Below are 12,974 nucleotides of genomic sequence, written 5' to 3' on the forward strand. Positions count from 1 at the left end.
GCTAGCTATGTATCTAGCTAGCTTTAACAGAGATGAATGACTATTCTGGAAAACGTGATACGGGGCAAAGACTTCAGCTAGTTAGCTAGCTAGTTATCTGTTTGCTGCCCTGGATTGTCAGGGACCCTTTGGTTTGGCTAGTTAGCTAGCCAGTTAGTTCGTTAGCTAGCATATCAAGTTACCAGGGCAAGACGAATACATTTTTCAATAGTTATTATTTTTTATCGACAAGAGCACATAATATGATAACATACCCATTTGCCATGCTGAAGAGTTGAGAAAAACCAAAGATATTCGTCAAAACTGTTATTGACGCAGTTGCTCGATGTTAAACGCAATCCCCGTCCTCTCTTCCTGGAATAGAATAACAACATTAGCTACATCACTTCCGGAGAAATACCGTTATTTGTCATGTGGGAATTCCAAACTTGTTACAATGTAACAAATTGTTAACAACGTGTTGCTAAAATAACGAATGGCACAATGAATAGATATTTGACTCACTTTCTGTTACAGGAATGAAACTCTGAAATTTGAGTAGGACCCTTCAAAATGGTAGATGTCAATATATTTGGGCCATTTAAAAAAAATCTTTATTTAACCAGGTAAGTCAGTTTAAGAACACATTCTTATTTACATTGACGGCCTAGGAACAGTGGGTTAACTGCCTTGTTCAGGGGCAGAACAACAGATTTTTATATTGTCACCTCGAGGATTCGAGCTATTTGATATCTATTTATAAATGTAACCTTTATTTAACTAGGCAAGTCAGGTAAGAACAGATTATTATTTACAATGACAGCCTACCCCGGCCAAACCCAGACGACGCTGGGCCAATTGTGCGCCACCCTATGGGACTCCCAATAACGGCCGGATGAGATACAGCCTGGATTCGAACCAGGGAGTGCCTTAGACCATGTTTATAACAGACCTTATACCAGGGGTATGACAAAACATGTATTTTTACTGCTCTAATGACGTTGGTAACCAGATTATAATAAATAGCAATAGCAATTAGGCACCCCAGATACTGTTCTTCCATAATATAATATAACTCGATCAAAATGGACATATTTAGGGAAACCCTGACTGCCAAAGCCTGTATGTAACATGATCGTCGTATTACGATACAGTACAGTACGCCCCCTATGCCGTTCTTATATAGTTTATTTCAAATCTTATTTTTATTAGTCACATACACGCGTTTAAGCAGATGTTATTGCGGGTGTGGCGAAATGCTTGTATTTTCTGATAACGTTAGGTTTCTTTAGGGTTGAGCTATTGAAAACGCGTTTCCACCGCCCGAGCAGACCATTGAAATTGTGTTATTAACTTCTGATTGTGCATTTCAGTGCTAGATGTATGAAATCAGCCATGTCCTTCAAGTTCATGCAGTTCAGATGTCCCGCCCCCACTGTTTCTCATCGCAAATAAACCTGGGTAAGTGGCTTTGTGATTGGGCAGAAAACGTGTCATTTACAACCCACCCAATTATGTCACGCTGAATCCGTGGTCAGAAAGGAAAGAAACATGGCCGCTGTTTTAAGGGGGTCTCGGAACCTATGGGGAAGGAGCCTCAAACATGTTGACTTTACTTTGGGTAAGGAGTTTAAAAATATAACAAAAAATATGTTTAGCATCAATGTTGAGGACCTGTTTGGTGACCATTCCCGCCTATGTCACGAAAGGCACCGTTGCGTGAAAAATCAACGTTGAACAAAAGTTGATTAGCATTGGCTGTTGTGGCTCGCTCACTTCTGCTAACGTTAGTTAGTTTGCTGAAATGGCTAGCTAGCTATAAGAGCTAGCTAAAGTCATGGGACGTTGGTTGATCGAAACATTTGTTGTTTATCAAGACGACCGATAGCCAACACCAGCAAATGTTCTAATCAAAGGTGTGTCCGTGTGCATCTCGCACAAGTAACAAGTTCAGGGTCAAGTCAAATCCCACAGCTCTTGTCAGCAAGTCAGTCGATTAGCCAAGCGAGTTCTGTATTGAATAGGGTGATTGTTTGCACAAATATTGTCAATTATAATGCCACGCCTTCCGTAGATGTATAATGTACATACACGTGTTAGACTCTTCCGTGTTTCTAGTAATAGCTTTTAGCTCAGTGGTTCCCAACCTTTTCCAGCTACTGTATTTTACTCATCCCTGGGGTACCCCTGAAGTCCCACGTCCCCCATGTGCCTTTTACCAATAGACCAAGTACCCCCAGGGGTCCTAGTACCCCCAGGTTGGGAACCACTGCTTCAGCTTATCAACCAGCTCTCATGCACAATGGAAGGAAAGGAAAAGCGGGGGAGTGAGGCCAGTACAGATCATTGAGATGTAGTCCAGCTATAGCTAGTCTGTTCTACTGCATGTTTTTATTACATCTCTTCTCATACCAGTGCTGTGCCCCTACTGTCCTCAAGGTAGCTCAACCCTTACCTTGATAACCCAGCCCACTGTCCTCACTGGTAGCTCAACCCTTACCTTGATAACCCAGCCCACTGTCCTCACTGGTAGCTCAACCCTTACCTTGATAACCCAGCCCACTGTCCTCACTGGTAGCTCAACCCTTACCTTGATAACCCAGCCCACTGTCCTCACTGGTAGCTCAACCCTTACCTTGATAACCCAGCCTACTGTCCTCGCTGGTAGCTCAACTCTTACCTTGGTAACCCAGCCTACTGTCCTCGCCGGTAGCTCAACCCTTACCTTGATAACCCAGCCTACTGTCCTCGCTGGTAGCTCAACCCTTACCTTGATAACCCAGCCTACTGTCCTCGCTGGTAGCTCAACCCTTACCTTGATAACCCAGCCTACTGTCCTCGCTGGTAGCTCAACTCTTACCTTGAAAACCCAGCCTTGTGAAAAACGTGACCTCCTAGCTCTCAAACTCTAGGCGGCATTCTCCCTACAGTTTTATGTGGTTAGCTTCGCCCACGACTGACTTGTGTCAACTACAATCCCGGCACTGTTTTCACGTTTAGAAATGTTAATAATTATCGCTTGCAAAACAATAATTGTGGCTTTTGAAGCATAGCCCTTACATCAGGGAGACAGAATCCTAAATCTTAAAAAGATGCTCTTGATGTAGCAGGTTTGCACAGATACGCTGGCATACAGGTGTTCGGAGAATGCTAGATGGCTAATTAGCGTAGGTGGTCGCCTGTCTTCTGTCCGTTTTCTGTTCAAAAGAGCTGCAACATGGAGATATGGCTATGTTGAAACACTAACCTTTATAAAGGTGTGTGTAAATGTATCCTTAAAAAATATATACATATTTTCTCGTTGATATGAAATAACCTTTATGCTTCCAAAACCATACCGCAAGCGATGCGTGTTCATGTTCAGACTGAGCATCGGGGCGCTTAACAAAACTCCCCCATACAGAAGACCCCTTTCTCCAATGACTGTGTAATGGAACTGAGTCATGATTAAGGGCCAGTGACCTTCATTGCAATGGCAGTAGGTCTACCACACAAGACCGAGGTTGGGTCCCAACAATCTCTCGACGTATGCTCTGGTTCACGTCCCTTCATGGAATTGACTGGCACTGGTACATGGAAACTCCCTCCAGCCCATGCCTACACCATTCTAATGCCTTTACATTCGTGGGAGGACACAGTTCAGGAGGAAGTAAAGATTATTGAGATGCAGCCATGGGGTTTTGTGTGCTGTAGTGTGTGTGTGGTAGTCTTGTCCCACGTTCAAATGCTAGTCGGAACTCTGGCATTTACAACTTGCTTATTCGTTGAACGTGGCACGTGTGTGACTAAAATCAGTTATCGAGTCGTACATTTCGGAGTTTCCTAGTTCCAACTAACAAGTGAACACGGCGTCAGTCCAACAGTGGCAGGTCAGGTGTCTTTTTCCACTGAAGCCACTATGAAGATTGGCTGGGAGAGCCAGCCATGTGAGAGACCTGTAGCCTGGATGCCTGCCCCCCCCCCCCCCCACACACATTTACACACCACAGTTTATTTATAAAATGCCCTTTGGCCAATACGTCTTTACTTTCAGCCTTCATACATGTTTTTATAGGAAATGGTGAGTTCACTACCTGTTTACTGCTTTGATATGCAATTATCGTGTTCGCATTCGCTTGACTTTGGCACTACAAGGGCCGCGGTGGGTTTTCATATCAAATGGTTTAGGATTTGAAATTAATTTCATTCTCAGGAAAAAATGAATGTCTGGAATCAAAGTAGAAATGTCTGGCCAACTTTCCTTGGTCGTATTTAGTTTTACCAAGCTTGCCTCTGACAATTACCCACTGCAATGTACTATACAGGTGTTGGGTAACTATTGATAGGGCTGGGTTATGTTTGGATTTCATTGAAACAAAACGGCAAGGCCTAGATTAGAAGTGTCCTGGCTGTTTCAATGGACTAGGGAGCCTTTTAACAGCATTTTGCAAGAGACTATAGTTTTTCACATTCTGACATTTTATTTTTGTCAGTGAAGGCCTACACAGAAAAGCTGTATTAGAGCTGTCTCAGCTTGGCTGAAAGGATAACAAAAGGCTTCGGGTAGTAGTCTAGTCTTAATACAAGTTGTTCCTGGGGTGTATTAGGAACCAAAAGGGGAGGGACCTAGGCCTACCTAAACTTATCCAATAAGAAACACTAGTTTTTGTTGGAATGTTTTGCACCGGTTTGCACTGATGAATACACCCTTGTACCTCCCAGTCTCCAGCAGGTCCATGGCCTCTAAGACCCAGGTGGGTTTCATCGGCCTGGGGAACATGGGAAAACCCATGGCCAAGAACCTGCTGAAGCACGGATACCCCGTCATCGCCACTGACGTCTTCCCCGAGTCCTGCAAAGAACTGCAAGAGTTGGGTGCCCAGGTGGGACAGAAAAAAACTAGCTTGCTTGTTTGCTAATGGCAGTGCATTGAGCGAAATGCGCCAGCTGATAGCATGTCATAGCTCTCTGATGTGATGTCAGCTGATAGCATGTCATAGCTCTCTGATGTGATGTCAGCTGATAGCATGTCATAACTCTCTGATGTGATGTCAGCTGATAGCATGTCATAGCTCTCTGATGTGATGTCAGCTGATAGCATGTCATAGCTCTCTGATGTGATGTCAGCTGATAGGTGCTCAAAAAACAAACAAAATACCATGACTAAAAAAATCTATTGTAGATGGGTGAAACCACTTAAATGAGTGTCCAAACAAACTGAGTCCGTCATAAGATTTTACTCTCGTCATTGCCGATCTACTTCTTAATTGAACCCTAATGGTTACGCTTGCCTGGGGTGTAGCTTATTCATTAGGCACCAACAGACTAAAACAGGGAGGGGCTACCTGAACTTGTCCAATAGGAAACACTCGTTTTTGTATTTGAAACATTTTGCTACGGCGTGCCCTAATGAATAAAGCCCCGTTTTGTCAGATTGTGGATAACCCTGCGGAGGTGGCAGACCAGGCAGACCGTGTCGTCACCATGCTGCCCTCCAGTCCCAACGTCATCGAGGTTTACACTGGGCCCAACGGTATCCTCAAGTAAGAACCCTCGCTCTCGATTACTCACTGGCTATGTCCCAAATGGCTCCCTGTTCCCTTTATAGTGCACTACTTTTGACCAGAGTCCTAATACAAGAATCAAGTCACTTAGCTATCTGTCTTTAACAGAAACCCTTCAGACTGCTGTTTTAAACTATAAGGTGGGTACTTTACTGTTCTATACAGGAAGGTTAAGAAAGGCTCGCTACTCATCGACTCCAGCACCATCGACCCAGCTGTTTCCAAGGAGATGGCCGTGGCCGCGGAGAAGATGGGGGCAGTTTTTATGGACGCACCTGTGTCGGGAGGTAAGGACTAATACAGGCTGCGTTCCAAATGGCACTTTTCCCTATATAGGGCTCCTGAGTGGCTCAGCAGTCTAAGGCACTGCTTCTCAGTGCAAAAGGCATCACTACAGTCCCTGGTTCGAATCCAGGCTGTATCACATCTGGCCGTGATTGGGAGTCCCATAACGCGGCGCACAATTGGCCCAGCGTCGTCTGGGTAGGCCGTCATTGTAAATAAGAATTTGTTCTTACCTGAATTTCCTAGTTAAATAACAAAACATATAGTGCACTACTTTTGACCCGGGCCCATAGGACTATGCTGACATTTGGGACGCAGTATTGCCTTGGGGGGTGTCTCTGCTGCAATCTGAGAGGACCAGCCTCTCCACTCCCTAATTGTTGAAATGGACCAGATTTAGTAGATTGCTCTCTCTAGCACATTTGTGGCCCATGATGTGGATTATTTAAGATCCCAGCATCTGGAGTTTGATCCGATGACCCTTCCATCCAAACGCTCCGCTCTCAGATCCCAGCAGCTCAAAAAACTATTTCTGACCCTCCTTTTCTGAAAATGTGTTTTTTAAAGTCTACTACCAGTGCATCTCTCTCTCATAGCACAACTTCACAACAATTAAACATGTTTTTTTACTGCAAACCATTTGACCAAGTTATATAAAGAGAAACATCTCCGTCATGATCATATGTGGACTCATGTCTCTGTTGCCACACGTGTGTATCTGTGAATTCCACTGGGAGGAGGACTGATTTGTATTTCTTCTGAAAACTTGCTGACTCTACCAAGGACAGCAGACTCCCATGTGGGCCTTGGTTCAGGTTAAAATGGCCGACACTGGATCATTTCCTTTCATGTCTGACAAAATGGTGAATCCATTCAGTCTCTCTGCTTATCCTATTGATGGTTCAGCCTGGGTCATAAAGAGGAGGAGTACCTACCTGACAGCCTGGGTCATGAAGAGGAGGAGGAGTACCTTACCTACCTGACAGCCTGGGTCATGAAGAGGAGGAGGAGGACCTACCCGACAGACTGGGTCATGAAGAGGAGGAGGAGGAGTACCTACCCGACAGACTGGGTCATGAAGAGGAGTACCTACCCGACAGACTGGGTCATGAAGAGGAGGAGGAGGAGGACCTACCCGACAGACTGGGTCATGAAGAGGAGGAGGAGGACCTACCCGACAGACTGGGTCATGAAGAGGAGGAGGAGGAGTACCTACCCGACAGACTGGGTCATGAAGAGGAGTACCTACCCGACAGACTGGGTCATAAAGAGGAGGAGGAGGAGGAGGAGGAGTACCTACCTGACAGACTGGGTCATAAAGAGGAGGAGGAGGAGTACCTACTTGACAGACTGGGTCATAAAGAGGAGGAGGAGGAGTACCTACTTGACAGACTGGGTCATAAAGAGGAGGAGGAGGAGTACCTACCTGACAGCTGGTCATAAAGAGGAGGAGTACCTACCTGATAGTTGGTCATAAAGAGGAGGAGGAGTACCTACCTGACAGCTGGTCATAAAGAGGAGGAGGAGTACCTACCTGACAGCTGGTCATAAAGAGGAGGAGTACCTACCTGACAGTTGGTCATAAAGAGGAGGAGGAGGAGTACCTACCTGACAGCTGGTCATAAAGAGGAGGAGGAGTACCTACCTGACAGACTGGGTCATAAGGAGGAGGACCTACCTGACAGACTGGGTCATAAAGAGGAGGACCTACCTGACAGACTGGGTCATAAAGAGGAGGAGGAGGAGGAGTACCTACCTGACAGCCTGGGTCATAAAGAGGAGGACCTACCTGACAGACTGGGTCATAAAGAGGAGGAGGAGGAGTACCTACCTGACAGCTGGTCATAAAGAGGAGGAGGAGGAGGAGGACCTACCTGACAGACTGGGTCATAAGGAGGAGGACCTACCTGACAGACTGGGTCATAAAGAGGAGGAGAAGTACCTACCTGACAGCCTGGGTCATAAAGAGGAGGAGTACCTACCTGACAGACTGGGTCATAAAGAGGAGGAGGAGTACCTACCTGACAGACTGGGTCATAAGGAGGAGGACCTACCTGACAGACTGGGTCATAAAGAGGAGGAGGAGTACCTACCTGACAGACTGGGTCATAAGGAGGAGGACCTACCTGACAGACTGGGTCATAAAGAGGAGGAGCCGTACCTTATGGGTTAGGGAAGATGGGGGGAAGAGCCATACTGACCTCCAAGCTGTAAAACACTATCACAGTCTTCAGGGTAGACGCACACTTCAGGGGAACCACACACTACACACACACTGTTTGTTTGAACTCCGCCTTTTAACTTGAGGAAAGCCACTTTGAGTTGATGTTGGCATATTTTACCATCAGGCCCTAAAGATTAGTAATGATTTATATGCATCCTTCCTGTGGCAGTGCTCATGGATTAAGGCTGTCCAGCTTCCCACGTTGAACTTGGGTGGCTGCAGGTCACAGAGGTGTGTGTTTGGTTAGAGTCAAGTATTGGAGCAGTTACTACCTTGATACTGTGCTGGAATGCCTGTGGTTGAGGGGGGGGGGGGGGGGGGGGGGGGGGCAAATGAGTTGCATGGTAGTAATAGAGCACAGGGGAATGCGATGAGACTTGTCATTGTTACCCAGATGATGGTACTGTAACCAAGACTTGAGCCTTTGATCAGGAGACCACATCACATTTAGAACTTCCAACTCTGCTGGTTCTGAATCCAGCAAGGAGCTTTGCTGTAGCCCAGTTTGGACGTATCCAGGGTACCTTCTCCAACCCAGACTTACTTTGTGCGAGATGGTCTAAACTCAGGCTGTTTCCCTGTGCTTTTGAGAGACCTCTGGTTCTCTGTCCTTCATGTGTTGCCTCTTCCAGCCAGAACCCACAGTGCGTCAGAGAGGTTTGGCAGCAGACTCACTGTTGGAAGGAATGCCTTGTTTTCTGGAGCAATAATAGGAAAGCCACAAAACCTGGGATGCAGCCCAAATGGGCCCCTGTTCCCTATATAGTGCACTACTGTTGACCAGAGCCCAGTTCCCTATATTGTACACTACTGTTGACCAGAGCCCTATATAGTACACTACTGTTGACCAGAGCCCTGTTCCCTATATTGTGCACTACTGTTGACCAGAGCCCTATATAGTACACTACTGTTGACCAGAGCCCACAGGGAGCTAGTTAAAAGTAGTGCACAATATAGGGGAGTAGGGTTCTATTTTGGAACGCTCCCCTGCTCTGGCAGCGTAGTCATCATACAATAACCTAGTCCCAAATCCAGTCCATTATGACACAGAAAAATACAATTGTTGAAATCAATTAGACTTGTATGTAAAGCTTTGGGAAATGTTTATCATTAAAGACTACTGTGCTGACTGGAATGAAAACGTTTGACCACAGAACTCTAGCTACGTAGCCACCAAAAAAACACATTCACTTTCACTGTAATGCATGTCCTTAGAGACTCCATAATTGGTGTGTGTGTTGGTTCCCAGGCTGTGTGAGATGGCAGAGATGCAGTCGTCACACACACACACACTGCCCATTATTATGGCAGAGACCGAGGGCCTGTAGCTTTGGCAACAGAAATGAAAGGGTTGCCTTTTATCTATGCATTTTGGGGTTTTGTATCTTAAGTTTTTAAAATGTTTTAAAAAGTGTTTAAAATAATCCCCCCTTTTTTTCTATATTTTAACTGGTTACCCCACATTTGTCATGGGATTTGAGACATCTTTCTCTCAGCCAGCTTTTTGCTGCCACTTCGTTTTGTCTAAATATGTTTAGCTCCCTTTACTTTCCCCACAACCTTATGTTTGACTGAGTATGAAGCTGTTGAAATAATCCACAAGCCTTGGGCTTGCCTCATGTTTAATTTCAGTTGATTTGATGTGGAATGACTTTCTCAGCCAAACTTGGTGAGAGAAGGGTGGGTGTTTTGACAAGGGAACAAGCTGTTTAGTAAAGTCCTCTGTAGATTTGCCTCCATCTTTCTGTGATTACCTCATAAATTTTGAGAAGTAACAACAGTGACTGACAGACTTGTAATGAAACCGCCAGGTTTTATAAGCTACAAGCACAGCCCATCCCAAGGCCCTGTGCGTGTGCTTGTCTGGTGCGTGCTATGCACCCAAATGTACAACGTTTCCACTTCACCCAAGTCTTTATCAGATATTCTCACATTTAGGATGTGCATCTCACCCTCCTTTTGTCCAGGTGTGGGGGCTGCCAGCTCGGGGAAGCTGACCTTCATGGTGGGGGGAGTAGAGGAGGAGTTCACTGCGGCCCAGGAGCTGCTCACCTGTATGGGAGCCAACGTGGTGTACTGTGGGGCTGTCGGCACTGGACAGGTAGGTAGTCATACACATTTACATGACCTGTGTCTCAAATGGCCCCCTATTTATTTTATTTATATTTAAAGGGGGGGGTCATTTAGCAGACACTCCAATCCAGAGGAACCTACAGGAGAAATTAGTGTTAAGTGCCTTTTCACCAAGTCGGTGCAGGGATTCAAACCAGCAACCTTTTTGTTACTGACCCAATGCTCTTAACCGCTAGGCTACCTGTCCCCGAGGCCTTGGTCAAAGGTAAACCACTTTAGGGAATAGGGTGCCATTGGGGATACACACATTACATTCCTACTAGGGGCATTATGGGTGGATTATTACAAAATGACATGTGACTACATGGGATGTAACCAGCAGACTGTTTCTTACAGGCAGCCAAAATCTGCAACAATATGCTGCTGGCGATAGGCATGATCGGGACCTCTGAGACCATGAACCTTGGCATCAGGTTGAGTATTCCCAATACATTCACAGCAGAGAACGTATCTCCAACAAAATGTCTTGTTGCACTTAACGCTTGATGAACAGAACCATGCTGTGAGTATCGTACAGATCTGTAACACTACCACTATAGTCGCTCTCTTAAAGTAACTATCCAGTGGAACTCTCTCTTAAAGTAACTATCCAATGGAACTCTCTCTTAAAGTAACTATCCAATGGAACTCTCTCTTAAAGTAACTATCCAATGGAACTCTCTCTTAAAGTAACTATCCAGTGGAACTCTCTCTTAAAGTAACTATCCAATGGAACTCTCTCTTAAAGTAACTATCCAGTGGAACTCTCTCTTAAAGTAACTATCCAATGGAACTCTCTCTTAAAGTAACTATCCAGTGGAACTCTCTCTTAAAGTAACTATCCAATGGAACTCTCTCTTAAAGTAACTATCCAATGGAAAAGCTCCTTATTTTTATGAAGCTCCTACTCTATCAGCTGTCTACATGTTGTCTATGACTCGTCCTTTACTTGTAGTTATGACTAACCAGCAATCAGAGAAAATACACACAGTAAACTTGTAAAATAAATGTTTTTATTTTATTTTTTAAATGCTTGTGATTTCCTGGCCCCTGGCAGACTAGGTCTGGACCCTAAGCTACTGGCTAAGATCCTGAACATGAGTTCAGGCCGCTGCTGGTCCAGTGACACCTACAACCCTGTACCTGGTGTCATGGAGGGAGTCCCCTCTGGAAACAACTACCAGGGAGGCTTTGGGACCCAACTCATGGCCAAGGTGTGTCTCTCTCTTGTGCGCTCTCTCTCTCGTTTAGTACACAAATGTTTGACTGACACAGATGATTCTTCAGGGGCTCTTTAATTTCCTGTGACTTTATTTTAGTTAATGTCTCTGTCAATAGTATTAACTTTCATGTAACTGGAAAGAGATGTGCGTTTGACATGTGTTAACTGTGCTGTGTACAACAAGCGGTGATGGCAGAGAGCTAATGAGAGTTTGTCCTCTTCAGGACCTGGGGTTAGCCCAGACTACAGCCACCAACACCAAGACCCCTGTCCCTCTGGGCTCCCTGGCCCACCAGATATACCGCATGATGTGTGCTCGGGGCTACGCCAGCAAAGACTTCTCCTCTGTCTTCCAGTTCCTGAGGGAGGATGAGGAGAACGAGGGCCAATAGGGGTGGGGGAACAGTACCCCCAACCCCCATCCATAGCTTTAGCAGGGTCTATTCCATACAAGACTACTACCATGTAGTTAGGATGCGTCGGTTTGCCCCCAGGACTTGTCAAGACGTGTGGATTGGGTCAAAGCCAAGAGAGCGCAGCCAGCCGTGATGCCGTGACAGGTCATCTCAGCAGAGTACTAGACTACACTGTGTCTGTAAGATGGGAGTCATGTTGCCTCTGTGATCCTGCCTTTTGTTAAAGTAGCTTTCTAATAATGTTTTCGATGGCTTGGCTAGAAGACGGATGTTTGAGGTGTGGGGAGGCTCTCAAGTCACTGTCACTCAGTAGGCTGACTAACCACTACAGCTATCAACATGACGATATCAGCGCTACCTTAGGACACGTCGTCATGGAAAGCAGACCCAGGCGTTGTCAAGGAAATGACCCGCATTATACTCGTTAACGACCACACTCGTCAACAATAGACCACTGGGACTTCAGATGATTGTTAGTTCTAGTCGCCACTCACTTCACTGCAACGTCACACGTGTTGATCCTGTTCATTGATTTGTTTTTCTCTTCCTGTTGGGTTTATTTACTCTTGACATGGGGAGGGATAGAATGTTCCTGTCTTATTTGTATGTGTTTTACTGTTTAATAAAAGGAGAGAGACTATAGGTATGTTTCCTTCCAGTGATATTGGATTGCTTTTTGACCCACTACTCTAAAGCCTTTCACAGGTGTCTGTTAGCAGGAGGATGTGTCTGTACTGTCTGTCAGCAGGAGGATGTGTCTGTACTGTCTGTCAGTAGGAGGAAGACAAGGTGCCTGATGAGACTGATCTAGATAATTACATCACTCTTTATTTTTATTAAGCTCCTCGTTAGAGAGGGTAAGCACTTTAAAGTTTTGCATCACAGTACAAATATGTATTCTAGTATAGATGTCTGTGTGTTTATTAAGCTGTCCCACATACTTTCATTCATGTCTGTAGGTGACTGCTTTTCTTTTGGGGAAATAAGAGTGTAAACTGGGGTGTATTCACTAGGAACCAAACTGAAAGAAATGGCTGAAATGGGGGAGAAATTACCTGAATTTATCCAATAAGAAATGCTTGTTTTGTTAAATGTTTTTGCTACATTGTGAACTAAATAATACAACTGGCCCTGATTTTTAACATAAGCGTGTGTGAATTCTGCATGCACAGGAACTGACTGGCTGCTACAGT

At 45.3% G+C, this 12,974-nt stretch overlaps 1 protein-coding gene across 1 annotated transcript; it reads left to right on the top strand.

The window, feature by feature from the left end:
• The first annotated feature begins 1,475 nt into the window (after window positions 1-1,475).
• Window positions 1,476-12,423, top strand: LOC139397164 (3-hydroxyisobutyrate dehydrogenase, mitochondrial-like). The gene is made up of 8 exons (XM_071144037.1): window positions 1,476-1,600; window positions 4,681-4,841; window positions 5,392-5,501; window positions 5,688-5,809; window positions 9,999-10,132; window positions 10,501-10,577; window positions 11,201-11,357; window positions 11,590-12,423. Exons 1-8 carry the CDS (start codon window positions 1,531-1,533, stop codon window positions 11,755-11,757), a joined length of 999 nt encoding a protein of 332 aa, XP_071000138.1. The 5' UTR covers window positions 1,476-1,530; the 3' UTR covers window positions 11,758-12,423.
• The last annotated feature ends 551 nt before the right edge of the window (window positions 12,424-12,974 follow it).

Source organism: Oncorhynchus clarkii, unplaced genomic scaffold (assembly GCF_045791955.1).
Source record: "Oncorhynchus clarkii lewisi isolate Uvic-CL-2024 unplaced genomic scaffold, UVic_Ocla_1.0 unplaced_contig_7835_pilon_pilon, whole genome shotgun sequence".
Classification (NCBI taxonomy): domain Eukaryota; kingdom Metazoa; phylum Chordata; class Actinopteri; order Salmoniformes; family Salmonidae; genus Oncorhynchus; species Oncorhynchus clarkii.

What these genes read in the sequence shown, in the direction of transcription:
- LOC139397164 (XM_071144037.1), top strand. Translation starts at nt 1,531, where the DNA reads ATGGCCGCTGTTTTAAGGGGGTCTCGGAACCTATGGGGAAGGAGCCTC. An exon ending in TGCAAGAGTTGGGTGCCCAG is followed by an intron (nt 4,842 to 5,391) that starts GTGGGACAGAAA and finishes CCGTTTTGTCAG; the next exon opens with ATTGTGGATAACCCTGCGGA. An exon ending in GGGCCCAACGGTATCCTCAA is followed by an intron (nt 5,502 to 5,687) that starts GTAAGAACCCTC and finishes TGTTCTATACAG; the next exon opens with GAAGGTTAAGAAAGGCTCGC.